This window comes from Hydra vulgaris, chromosome 11, assembly GCF_038396675.1.
Source record: "Hydra vulgaris chromosome 11, alternate assembly HydraT2T_AEP".
Taxonomy (NCBI): domain Eukaryota; kingdom Metazoa; phylum Cnidaria; class Hydrozoa; order Anthoathecata; family Hydridae; genus Hydra; species Hydra vulgaris.
Genome location: NC_088930.1, coordinates 43,864,022 through 43,879,302, shown reverse-complemented (window position 1 = coordinate 43,879,302; position 15,281 = coordinate 43,864,022). Strand labels below are relative to the sequence as shown.

The 15,281-nt window shown below is 28.8% G+C and overlaps 1 protein-coding gene across 1 annotated transcript in view; it reads left to right on the top strand.

Annotated features, from left to right (window-relative positions):
- Nucleotides 1-15,281, top strand: part of LOC136086681 (corticotropin-releasing factor receptor 2-like) — a 212,592-nt gene that overhangs the window by 39,477 nt on the left and 157,834 nt on the right. Inside the window, exon 3 of the mRNA XM_065808927.1 lies at nucleotides 14,504-14,600. Coding sequence (XP_065664999.1) covers nucleotides 14,504-14,600 — 97 coding nt within the window. The remainder of the gene's footprint in view (nucleotides 1-14,503; nucleotides 14,601-15,281) is intronic.

Here is a 15,281-nt window from a genome sequence, read left to right as displayed (position 1 = left end):
ATTAGAAGCACCTTCAGTAACTGAATCAGATGGATTCCAATATTTACCATTTGATTATTGATAAGCACACTGAACTTCTAAAATGATAAGAATAACATTTAAAATAGCTTCAAGTGCCCAGCCAACAACGAATGATGGGACTCACAAGGGGGTTATAATGGCTAATACATGGGACCGACGTGGGCTAACTATATATGAGCCATGTAAGTTTGGCCGCTGGAACCAACTTGGAGTTAGCGCCTTGTATGGGTTGCCTTTGTTCTACAATTTTTGATGTGATATATATTCATGATAGAGGAATGCTTTTATACTAAAACTTACAACTAAACTCGCGTTTGATATAATGCAATAGCATTATATCAAACGCGATTCCTTATTAAATATAACAATTTAAAAATGTCTAGAAATGCTTCAACTCGACAAGATTTTTGTAGTGTGCAAGCTGTGTAAAAAACATACTTTTTAATAAACGAACAAAAACAAAGACAAGTTAACAAAGTCGCTATTATCATTTACAAAAATATAAGATCGTTTACATAAGTTCCATATAATATAAATATTTCTCTATTCTCTTCTGTGTGTATGTGTGTGTGTATATATATATATATATATATATATATATATATATATATATATATATATATATATATATATATATATATATATATAAATAGACACACACGGCCGCGCGCGCACTCACACATGTTTGTGTATGTGTGCGTGTGAAACTAATCGATGGATTGTGATCCTAACTTTCAGATCGCACGATTACCATCACAGTCTTCACTAGCAAGTAGCCATTTATAGCAATAAATATTGTAACTTAACGATAAATTTTTATTTTTTAATAAAAAATTATAAGTAATAAATTCTTACTAATATTAATTACGCTGCTTAGAGCAACTTAATCAAACCTCGCCCACATCCACACTAAAATTAAAGTTGAAAGGCATTATATAGACCTACACTGCTGCACAATACATCATTCGATAGCTTAGTCTTTCAGCTACAAAACTATGCAGGCTGTTGTAGAATTTTTAAAGGCGTTTGGCATTTTCATTAAAAATTGTACTGCGTCAAAAGCAGTGAATCTCACGCACTTAAGCTCAATCTTGCCATGTTGATTTAAAGTTGCCCACTGTGTGTCTTTTAAAAAGAACTAATACTCGCCTAGAGTGACGTTATATACAGGTTGGTGAGATTAAATATCGTTAGTAAATTTGTATGCTCGATTGCACTATTTTAATTAGAAAATTAAAACACCATGGAGTTTTTATGAATGCAAACTTTCACCCCTCCCTAGATTCTGACCTGGATCTAAATGGGACTTGTAATATAAGGGTTGCGAGATCGAATCCTGTTCGATACAATTATATGTTATTGGTTAGACTTGAAATGGGGAACCAACTCATTAAATGCTTAGTGGCGGTGCTTTGTGATAAGAACATTATGTCTTATCACAAAATTAATAAGACCATTAGGTCTTAAGGCACACAAGACCATTAAAGTATTTTTAAATAAAAATAATAAAAAAGATTTATATATATAATACGAAGTTGTATGTATTTTTTATTATATAAAAAAGATTTTAAAATATTTAGCACATATTAGTCAGTATTGCTCTCGGGACCAACCTGTCTTGCAATAAAGATGATAGTGAATTGAACTTCTTTTTTTTTGTTGCTGTAGACTTGTTGGCACGAATTTTCTTTTCTGAGCCAATACTTTTTTTTCTTCTTTTTCTTTGAGTCGCTTAGCAGCATTGATAAGTCGCAGTTATTTTTTTTGCATTTTTCTCTTTTCTGTTCGATTTTGTCCTGGTGATATTTCAGCTTTGCTGATTATGCTTCTTGAGAAGTTAAAACAAAGTATTTTAGCTGACCTTGTCTGTTCGCTATCTTTTTCCGTGCGGTGGCCTTAGGATATGCCAAGACATCATCATCTCCATCACCAGCACATATATAAAAAGATATATTCAATAAAAGTACTAATATTTAAATAATTTTAAAGATCTTAAATTACTTTAAAATTTATTAAAAGTTGCGTTGTTGCTATAAAAACATTGATCACTTCGTGAAATGATTGACTTACCAGGGTAGGATGAGTTTGCAAATGGAAAATCTGAAACTGTAGCAGATTTTAATTTTGGTATTATAAGTGGTTCTAAGATTTCATTTTCTTTTAGCTTAGTAAGGGTGTTACTAAAACTATTCACAATGAAATCAACATTTTTTCTTCAACTGGATTGGCCAAATATGCAAGCTGCTTATCAGGAACAACAATTTCTGCTTCTAAAATAAAAGTGTTTCTTTGTAGCAAACTGTGAACTGCGTGAATCTTCTTCAGCACCATTTTGTAACTGTTCTAGAAGAGTAGCAACCTTTCCAGCGTCCAAAAAAACCCTTTTTAGCGTCCAAAGAAGCATCGAAGTCTGAAAAATTATTTTCTTGAACAATTGATGATTGGAATTCTATTACTATACTATTGAAATGCAAGTTAGTAAATTGTATACTTCATTTGGAACTTTTATCAATTTGTACATAAAATGAGAGCATCAAAGTTGCTAGCTAAAGTTTTAAATAATGATTTTTATTGTATAGTAGTATTAGCAAAAACAAAATAGTCTAATACTAACCGAAGAGCAACTGATTTCAGTAACTTCTGTTTCTTTTGTAAATGCTTGATTTTGATGTTCAGATAAATTTTTGACATGTTGTTGAGAACTAAAAGCTTCAGTGCACACCAGGTCACAAACTCGTTGTCGCAAGGAAGATCAAAGCCGTTTTCAAACAAGTAGTTGTGGCTTGTCAACTGAGCAGGATTCATTTTAGTTTCCATTATTTGTAAGCACTGTGATGTATCCTGAGTCAAGACATTATTAACATTGATAAGAAGTCCACTATCTGCTGCACTCTCATGTACATTCAGATTTTCATTCTCGTTTATGCCATTTAATGATTCACCGGTAACATTGTGCAAAACGTTTTCAACACCTTGATCATTATTTGCATCAGGTATTGAAATGTTATCAATGGTTGAAATAGCTGAAATATCCTCAACTGGGTATCGGTAGTTTGGCAAATATGCATCACTAGGAATAGCCTGAGGATTAAATGGATAAATTCCACACTACTTGAACCTAGATGTAATGTTACTAAGAGTCATTGCTTTTTTCCTAGCTGTTTTCCATGTATTTTTTAATATGTTTCCTTAATAACAATATACAAAGGAAGCGTATTGTTTTGAAGGCAATCAAATATACATTAGCGTATATATCATCAATTTTTGTCAAAGCAATTATCAAGTAAATTTGGGGTTCAATTTTACGATAATGCCAATGTTGAATTAAGGGTAATTAATTTATAAAATAATTTCCTCAATAGTATATAGAATAAAAATACATAAAAAATATACTTCTTTGTAGGCAATCAAAAAAATGATGTCCTTAATATATATCTTTACAAAATTTTATGGTTTTGAATTTCGATTATTATTTAAATATGCCATCCTAATTTAATCAAAAAATGATAGGAGTCACGGCGAAAGGTTTTTTTTTTAAACTGCTTGTAGCAAAAGAGTTAAATCTCATAAATATGTCTTAATGTAACATGGTACATCTATTCTCGTCCACCCGTGCGAGGTTGAATGCATCAAGCGATAATATATTTATTCTGTGGGCGAGATTAAGTTAATTTGGGAGATTGAGCAGAAAACAACTTTATGCATATTCCACTATTTCAAACGATTGTAAATGTTATTGCAGTTAGAGAAGAAAATGTGGAGAACAAAATAAAATTATAATCTAAAATGACAATAACTAATTAACTTGGTAGAGTTGCATTAGCTGGTTTGAATTCGGCAAATTAAGTAGCAAAAAAAACTTAGATAAAATCAACAAATTTTCCTTAAGTGACAATTCTTTATTTACGGTTCCTCTGAGGTTGATTGTTATGATGCTGATAAAGGTTGGCTTGCTGCTCTAAATAAATGTCATTGTGATGATGTAGCGTGTGTGTTAACAGACATGTAAGCAATCAAAGATGGTGGGCGAGATTGAGTGATCGGCGAAATAACAATTTCTAACCAGTTTTTAATAATATCAGTCATAACAATACCATTCCATTAAAAATAAAAATCATTTGAACATTATTTATCAATTCATTAACATAATATATATATATATATATATATATATATATATATATATATATTATATATATATATATATATATAAATATATATATATATATATAAATATATATAAATATATATATATACATATATATATATATATATATATATATATATATATATATATATATATATATATATATATATATATATATATATATATATATATATATATATTTATATATATAAATTTATACATAAAGAGTACACGGGAAATAACAGCAGTCACATTTGAAAAGTTATAAGAAAGAATATATTAATTATTTTCAAAAGTTTTTATATAATGCATAGAAGTAAATTAGAAAAAACTTTTTCTTGATTAATTTATCTGAAGTTTACTTTTTTAATAAAATATCTTGTACTTTTATTAAAATTTTTTTTTCCTAACTTTATATAAAGACTTTTATAAATGATTCATAAATACTTTCTTAAAACTATTCAAATGCGACTTTTTTTCGCGTGTTCTTTTCATATATATATATATATATATATATATATATATATATATATATATATATATATATATATATATATATATATATATATATATATATATATATATATATATATATATATATATATATATATTTATATATATATATATATATATATATTTATATATATATATATATATATATATATATATATATATATATATATATGTATACATATGTACATATATATATATATATACATATATATGTATACATATGTATATATATATATTTATACATACATAAATATACATATATATATATGTATATATACATATTTATATATATATATATATATATAGAGGTATATATACATATACAGTATTGGACAAAGCATTTACAGCCAACATCGAACAATGCTAAAAAGTGTTCCTAATTTTACACGACGAAACGAACTACACTACCACAGCAAGTTCAGGAGTCTAAAGCCATAGCATGCCATGACATAAGCAATCAGCTGATAGGTGACGGCACACAGGCAGAATTTCGTTGACAAGTGCCATTTTGCAGCGGACAAAACAAGTGCAACTTTTTTGGGTTGTTTCATTTTCTTAAGTCTGGTCCGTGTCAACGTCACGGAAGTTTTTTAATAATTAAGTATCCAGAAGTTTCCAGAAGCATGCAGAAGCTTCCAGAAGTTTCCAGAAGAAGCATCTGGAAGCGTTCAGTAGCATCCAAAAATATCCAGAAACATTCAGAAGCATCCAGACGCATCCAGAAGCTTCCAGAAGCATCGAAAAGAAGCATCTAGAATCTTTCAGAACAGGTTCACACAGGTTCATTTTACTTTATAAGAGACATGTAAATCGACATGTAATTCAGTCAGTATATGGAAGTCAATCAGTCAGTATTACCAAGACAGTTTATCAAAGTAAGTTTTATCAAAGTGTTTTATCGAAGAACTTCAATACAAGAAATGAAATACAACAAGTGTTTCATTACATCAGTACAGTCCACATCCAACCAAGACGTTGTGTTCCACAGAGCATTATTGTATCATCACAAGGTAAATGTAACATGGTAAAACTTGAAAAACGTGATTATTTATTTTTATTATTTTTACGACTTCAAGTGCTAAAATGGCTCCCGACAGTCTTGGATTGGAACTAAGAAAGAAAATTATTGGCGATTAAGTAAGTGGAATGTCACAAAAAAGTATTTGTGATAAAAATCGCGTGAAAAAATGGACCGTATCAAGACTATGTTCCAAATATCGATCTACGGAGAAGTTGGCAGCAGATAACAAAGGTGGAAGACCGCGTTCCACCACTTCTAGAGAGGATTCTATGATCGTCAGATCCGTCAAGAAGGATCCCTGGATATCGTCCGTCGATATACAAAAGCAATTAGAGCTGCCTGTATCGTACCGAACAATCAGACGACGTGCTGTTGAAGCCGGATTGTTTTCTCGACGCCCTGCAAAGAAACCGCTGATTTCACTAAAAAACCAGAAGAAAAGACTCCTGTTTGCTAAATCTCATATTGACTGGAATGTGCAGAAATGGCGAACTGTCCTGTTTAGTGATGAATCAAAGTTCAACATCATTGGGAGCGATGGCATTTGCCGTGTACGTCGACCGGCTGGTAAGCGCCTCAATTTACGTTACTGCCATAAGACCATGAAACATGGTGGAAGCAATGTAATCGAGAACCCTATCGAGAACGTGTGGGAGATCGTCAACCGCAGAATTAATCGTGAAGGTGTTCGTAATAAGGATCAACTGTTTGAACAAATCCAAAAGGCCTGGTCAGCGATTCCACAAAGTTTCATTGATCACCTGATCGAATCTATGCCTCGAAGATGCAAGGCTGTGATCAACAACAAAAGATTCGCCACGAAATACTGATAGCGAAATACAGCATGGTCAACATTTTTTCGAGTTGCACTTGTTTTGTCCAGAAGGAAATCAACTTTTTTTAATACTTTTGATTAATTCATTTATTTTCGTGTACAAATAATGAACTTTGTGATGAATAAAACTTGAAGAACTTTGTGTCTAAACAGTTACATAGTTATTTCTCTAAATTAAAAAAATGCAGCAATTTTATATAGAGAAACTAAATTAGCGTTATTTGGTTGCACTCGTTTTTTCCGATACTGTATGTATATTTATATATATATATAAATATATATTTTTGTTTATATATATATATATATATATATATATATATATATATACTATATATATATATATATATATATATATATATATATATATATATATATATATATACACTGTCCTTCAAAACATTAGCAACCAAGTAAAAAAATGGTTTTTTTCTTTTTTAAAAACTAATTACAGTAATTTTATTTTTTTTAATTATGCTTTGAATACAAAAAATGTCTAATATTACATATAAGATAAAAGATTTGTACATAATAAGACTACTTGAATTTGAATAAATTTGTTTTTTTGTTTTTATTGGTATTTTAACGCGAAAACGTGGTCCACCAAAGCATTAGCAACTTTTTATAATTACTCACAAAAATTCACGGAAAATCAGCAGCACAAGTGTGGAAATAATGCCCAAGGGAATTGTTGTGTTGTAATTATTAGAACTTAAACAATGAGAATCAACTGATTGTTAATTTTAGTCCAGAGATAAATATGGAGTGTTGCAATTATTACAATATTAATTTAATATCGCGTATATATACTGTTTTCGATTATAATGGCAGGAAACAAGTATAATTTAGCTTTTCGAGAAAGTATTGTAAAAGATTACATGAAAGGAGTCAAATAAAAGGAAATCGTAACAAAACACTCGATTAACAAGTCAATTATATGTCGAATAATCAAACGATTTAATAAAGGTAGTCCTTTGGAAACAGAGCATGAGGGCGGAAGACCACTCAAAACATGTTGTTTCACTGATCAAAAAATTATTCGTCATGTTAAAAAAAATCCTTTTGACAGCGCTAATGATACTATTAAAAAACTGAAACTTTCCGTGTCTCAAAATACAGTTTGAAGACGGTTACAACTTTCAGGACTTTTGAGCTTTAGAGCAGCAAAAAACCTTTCATTTCTCAGAAGAATAGAGAAGCTAGAATTGAGTTTGCAAATTCTTACAGAGAATGGACTATGAATGGTTGGAATAGAGTGCTCTGGAGCGATGAATCAATGTACAATTTGAAAGGTCCTGATGGAAATTTAAAGGTACGTAGACCTAAAGATAAACGCTTAGATTGTAAATACACAGGAGAAACAATCAAGCATGGTGGTGGAAAAAATGCAATGATTTAGGGTTGTTTTTCTGGTTTTAGTGGAGTTGGACCTATTAACCGAATAAATGGTATAATGGATCAGTATGTTTGTTGAGATAATCTCAAGGAAAAAGTGGTTCCTCATACTAATAATAATATGCCTCTTTTATGGACATTTCGACAAGACAACGACCCCAAACACACCTCTAAACTCGTTCAAGAATGGTTTGAAACAAATCATATTAAAGTAATGAAATGGCCAGCTCAATCACCTGATCTCAACCCGATTGAAATTTTATGGTACCAAGTTGAACTCTCCCTAAAACACAAAGGACCATTCAAAAACGCCGATGAGCTATATAAAGCTATTGAAACCACGTGGAATGAGGGGTGCAAAATAAAGCCACACTCAATTTTTTGATAAACAAAACTACAAAAAATGTCAACAAAAACTCATATAATAAAAGTAATTCAGGTCAATTTTTATAGAAATGTATATAATATTATTGTACATAACATATAATGATAAGAAATTAGGATTTGTAACGCATTTTTCAAGTTTTAGTTGTACTAGGAATTAATGGCCATCCTTTGTTACTTTTGACTTCTATGCATCTAGAATCTGCACATCATACTATCTACAAGCCTTTTTAATAAATTATTAGAAAAAGCTTTCCAACCCACAATAACAGTTTGGAACAGTTCATCTTTATTTGTTTCCCTACGATTTTGCAATTTACTATCCAGCATAGTCCAAAGATTTTCTTTGGTCTATACTAAAAGGTGTTGGCCAAGACATAACTGGCATCAGTTTTGATTCCAGATATCTTTTTTTCAACCACGCCATGTGTTTGGGATCGTTATCTTGTTGAAAGATGATTATTAGGGAAAAGTTCTTCTTTACTTGGTCCTAGTTGATTAACTAAGATTTTGTGATACAAATTTTAGTTCATGGTACACTACACCCTGTAAAACTATCCAACTTTGTGTGCACTAAAACAACCCTAAACATTAATCTTTTTGTCATGTTTAATAGTTGCCTTGCATTTTTGGGGGTTGAACTTTGCTCACGTGTCCAGTCTTTGTGCAGCAAGAAACTCACCTAATGCCGTTATTCGATGAGATTTTGTCCATATTGAGATACTAGTATTGTTTAAATCTAGTTTTATCTCAGAACATGTAATTTTAAGATTTTTGAAGGCATAAGGAATATAGCAATCTTCTTTTTTTGAAGTTTTAGGCTTTCTCCCAGATCCAACAGACTTTACAGCTGTGCCAGTGAGTTTATATTTCTTCACCAATCTACTAATAGATGAGTTTTGTTGTTTAAAATGTTTTCCAATGCTTCTGTGAGACTCTTCTTGTTCAGCAGCTTCAAAAGTTTGTCAAATTTCTATATCTGTTAGTTGTTTTCTAAAATATTAAATGTGTTTGTATTACTCTGTTTTTCAAAGATTGTATTTATATAAACATTAGTGTATATATAAATATATATTTTCTGTCCAAGAAAAGGTATATTTATATATTAAAATATTTATTTTCTTTACTACCACATACAATTTTTTTAGTTTTGCTTCATTATACATTTTATACTTGAAATCAAGAAAAAATGTTAGTGTGGCTTTTTTTTTCCACCTCACTATATATATATATACATATATATATATATATATATATATATATATATATATATATATATATATATATATATATATATATATATATATATATATATATATATATATATATATATATATATATATGTATGGATATATATACATATATATATATATATATATATATATATATATATATATATATATATATATGGATATATATATATATATGGATTTATATATATATATATATATATATATATATATACATATATATATGTATATACATATATATATATATATATATATATATATATATATATATATATATATATATATATATATATATATATATATATATATAAATATATATATATATTTATATATTAGGTTCCTACCAATCAGCCGTTTTTTCGGAATTGAAGCTAAAAATAAAGCAGGACTTGATTCGTTAATCGAATTTAATCAAAGAAAAGAAAAAACATCTTAGGAACAAATTTTTTTTGGTGTTTTTTGCCTGGCCTAAATATTTGGTGTTTGTTTAAAAAAGTATTTACGTATATAAGCAATAGAAAAAAAAACTTAGCAATCGATATCTATAAAAACAATAACGCAAACAAAACATAAAATGATTCAAAAAACTCAAATCATTTTTTCAAAGTAAAGCAACACTTGATTTGCAAATCACAGAGCTATTCGCAGAGCCCTAATACACACACACATGCACACATATATATATATATTTTCTGTTTAAATTCAACAAACTTTAAAATATAAAATAAATCTGATATTAAAAAAAGATACTTCCCATGGTCGTTATGTATTAATGGTGTAGCAACATATTACTGATCAATAGAAACAATAGAAAGATATACTTTTTCGTCGATAAATTGATTGAAGCTACATAGATAAGTTCCAAGTATACCTGAATATAATGGGTAATCAAAAAATAAAAGCAAAATACAATATTTTTGATAAATAACTAGAGTTTTATTTGATGAATTAACCAGAATATTTATTATTAAAGTTTACTTCCATTTAATTCAAAGCAATTACCTCTTTTAGACTTGGATATTAAAAACATTCCAATGAATTTTTTGAACTGAAAACAGTTAAAACAATTGTCAGGTAGTGGTCCGCTGTAATGAGGTTTTCTACAGCATTTTATTTCGTTTACTTTATCATACTCGACCTGTTTTTCTGCAGCTTGCAGTTTATCAGCAAAAAGAAGTACTATCTGAGCAACAGAGTTCTGTGGCCGCCTAACAAAATTTTTCAAATACCCATTATAATTCTCAAATGGAAAACAAGAGATATTATTTAAGGATTTATATTTCCCTACATCTGAACAATATTCGAAAGACTATGGGCATTATAAATCAAATTTTGAATTCCATGTAACTTTAAAATGCCTTTAACAAAAGTTTTGAGAAGTTTTTCAACATAATCACTTATGTCCGAAAAAGGATCCTTTTCTAAAATTAGTTATACAGAAAGGATTAAAAAATTTCTATACAGTAATAGCGGTAATCTATTTTTTAACACAACTGGTCCAGTATATAACAAAATTGTTGAAATTGTAGCTTTGCATTGTCGAAGTTTAAACGATGAGTGATCAAGGTCTTTTGAATTTTTGGGTGACAAAGAATCTAATTGTGTTAAGATGTTTAGAGGTAACAACAGAAACAGCTGATAAAATATTTCCAGATCCCTTACCAAGCATCCACATATCATACGATTGTTAAAGTACTCCCCTTTCTTTGTACACTTTTCACAGCCATAATATCCAGAATGCTTTTTCGCACACTTCAAAAATGATCTTGCAGGTACATCACAAATAAAAGCATCAAAACCAATATTAAATATTTTATCATTAAAGCATATGCCAATTGTTGCTACTGTCAACATATCATCAAATAAAGCTTTTAAATAATCATTTACAGAATTAGGCTTGGAATTTCCTGAGTAGATACCTATTGCAAAGACACCAAGATGAGATAGTTCTTTTACCATTCCAAGAATAGGCCAAATTCATAAATTTGAACATTTTTATAAAGGTACGCCATCAATATTTAGATGAAGCGTTAATGTATGTGATATATCGTTCAAGGGCATTAATGAAGTTTTCAAAAGTAAGCACAGAGAGTTAGATATTAAAAAATGATAGTATTGACCACCTCTGCAAGTCACTATATCAGTTACTTTTCGAGTAGATAGTAAAGTTCTAGCATTTGATGGTATGTCTAAAAAAAAGAGTTAAGAATAACCAGTAAAGCATTTGTTGCAGCAAGTGAAATATTATAGTGAGTTGCCCATATAAAACTCTCGCGAGCAGAAATTGGCTCTTTTTCAATGTTCTCAAATTTTCGAAAATCAGTACAAAAATCTTCAAAGTCATCAAAATGTTCACCATAAAAATTAGCATTTCATTAAACATTGAATCATCTTTATATTGAACAGAAAAATCATTAACCTATAAATTTATAGTTAAATTTCCCTCATTTTGGCGCATTGCAGATAGAGGATTGTCTGATGTAAATGTAGTAGAGGAGACATCAATAAAATTTAGATCAGAACCTGATGGATTTGCTTGACTATCAAACGACTGTTTAGCAGCAACTCTAAGATGTTCATCTACCTTTGCACGAATGTGACGCCTTTTAATTTGTTCACTATGTACCTTTTTGCTCATTTTTTAAATGTGTTAAATAAAAACTTGATAAAATTATTAAGATGTATGTTAATTTCACAGTGCTTCTGTTTTTTAATTAATGCACAATAAAAAACTATTTAAACCAATAGCCGTTGAGATTAATGACAAGGGTTAGCAATAAAAAACCTACGTGGGTCCAATATGGACTACCCATTAGTTATAAAAATGGTATTATTTGATGGGTAGCCCATATTGGTTCTATGTTGAATCTTTTTCATTTGCAAACAATAAAGAAGAAGCATCCTTACAAAAAGTTGAAAGTCTATTTTTCAAGCGGAGAAGATAGGGGTTCCAAAGCAAAATAATATCAAGTGATTCAATAAATCGCTAAAGAAGACCTGAGTTTGAGGAGTAGCTTGCCAATAATTCGTAAGGCACGGACTTCATCAATTAATACAAAACTTGTAATATCTTTCTTAACAGCTTTTAGTAAATTATTTGGGTTAGGCCACGCATTAAAAAATTCTTGTGATAATAAAGGGCAGCTGCATTATAATTGAAAATATTAAAATGATTTCCAATAAATTTATTTCCATTTTAGCATCACGATATTTTATTTTTCTATTTAAATTTCTCACATTAAATAATTTTTTCATTGACTTCATTAACTTAACATTATTGTTCCCAATAATGTTAAGTTTTTTTTCTTTTTCACAATAAAGTTTTTTAATAAGGTTATGTTCATTCTCGACATTTGTAAACAAGCATTTGTAAATTGTTTGACATATCTTCAAAATCTTTTAAATGCGCAAAATAATTTAGTTTTAAATCCATCTTTGATTTACTTTTCTTTTTTAAAATTTCATTGTCTATCTTGTGCATTTTTTTTCGAATTGATGTATTAACAGAAAACTGTCACAGGTGAAATTAGGGCTTTAACTAATAACAATGCCAACTTACTATTTTTGTTTTGCTTCCTTAATTTTTTTTTGTTGTCAACTAGTCGAGTTACTTTATGGCTAATGATTTTGCAAAGCAAAGCAGTTGAACATCAAAGTTTGCGCAAAACAAACATACTGCATTCTAGGGGGTATCTTTCAATTTTAAATACGAATTGAAAACTTGTTTATTAAGCATTTTATCTAAATAAATATATAATTTTCGAGAAGTCAAAGATATAAACTTAAATTAGTTTTAACACACTGCAATAATTAAAATCAATTACATTCTATTTTTTAAAATTTAAAATACAAGCACTTTTTAAATAACATGCAATGTTAAATATGCAACTTACAGTGTAGGTTACAAAATAATAAAACTTACCGATAAATTTCCTGATGATTTAATTGAATTACTTATCAGGAAATAAATTAAAACTAGAAAAATTTTTTTAGTAAACCTCCTTTTAAGAGTAGTTAATAAAAAAATCTATACAACAATTTCAGCTAGATATATAAAATTAATATCTCTATATTTATAAAAATGAAAATCTTTTACGCGCACAATAAGACAAAAAAAAATTTTTCTTCTTGAAAAAATTGTCTAACAAAGAAATCAGGAATCGTTTTTTGACAGTGCTTACCAATGTAAGTAAAACGGGGAAGTTCTGCAAATCATTAGTTAGAAAACAAAAAAATCCATCCTAATTAACCATTAGAAAAAAATTTAAAAACTCATACACTTTATAAATATATAGTTGCAGAACCTACTTTCATGTGAAGATGGATGAATTGTCTAAATTTACTGGTATTTAAACATAGTAGAATCATTTAGAAGTAAATAACGTTTTCAATTCAAGAGTAAAACGTCTTCATTAAAATAAATGTTCTACATTCTTTCTTGAAAAAAAATACGGTACCAAACCATGTATTTATATTTGGAAAATTCATAGCTGGGTTTTCATTCTTCAACACTACCCAAAATCGTTTCTTGCAATTTTTTTCTTGCGTTTCTCGCGTGCAAGAAACGATTTTAGGTAGGTGCTAAAGAATGAAAACTCAGCCATAAATTTTGAAAATATAAATACGTGTTTGGTATCGTATTTTTTCATTAAAATAAATGTGGAACATTTATTTTAATGAAGACGACGTTTTACTCTTCTAAACGATTCTACTTTGTTTAAATACTTGTAAATATAGATAGTTCATCCGTCTTCACATGAAAGTAGGTTCTGCAACTATTTATTTATAATGTATAAGAGATTTTAAATTTTTTTCTTCAATAAAAAGTCACGCGATTAAACTCCCTAATAAAATTCACCCACGCACAATTAATATATTTATAAATATTGTGTTAATTGCAAAAAATAAAGAATTCATTAATGTACTTTTTTTTAAATTAGGTTGCTTTAAAAACCAATTCTTTTTCCCAAAATCAATCATTAATGCTTTTTGGATACTACATTAAGAGATGCCTAAGCCCGGCTATAATTAATTACGGTAAGTTTTTAAAATTTCGTAATTACTTCACTACTGCAACATCAAATGATACCAATATTAAATGGAATTAATCATTTTATTTTGCTTTAAAACATTTTTTTAATTTTAAATCTAGAGGTAGTAATTTTGTAAGATAGAAAATTTTATTACTATTAATTTTTTACTTTGGGATCGTCCTTAAACTGCGCAACGCTAAAATTTATTAGTAAACAAAAGAAAGACAAAAAGCTTTCCCTCGCAGAGCCTTAAACTAAATAAAAAATCAGAATAGCTCATTAAGTTTAATGAAAATTGCTGCCTTAAAATAGCTTAAAATCTTTTATTTCTTTTTTTAAAATGATACAGCATTACGTAATTTACGGACGATCCCCAAACAGGATTTGTGTAATAGGTTTTACTTCTAAGTGCAAAAGCTGTTGACGGATACCCGGGCACCCACCCATTGGTTACGGACCAGACAGTAACCAACGGGTAATTTTAAACTTACCAAATGACGGGTAACATTTTATAAACGAAGTTTAAAACTTTTTAAATTCATTTTTAAACTTTAAGCGTAATATAACAATTTAACAATATTAACTTGGTATGTGAAAGAAGATCTTTAAGATCTTGTTGTTAAAAAATGTCAACCGTTAAAACTTCTTTATCACCACCAGACTTTTTATAAACATTTAATGTAAT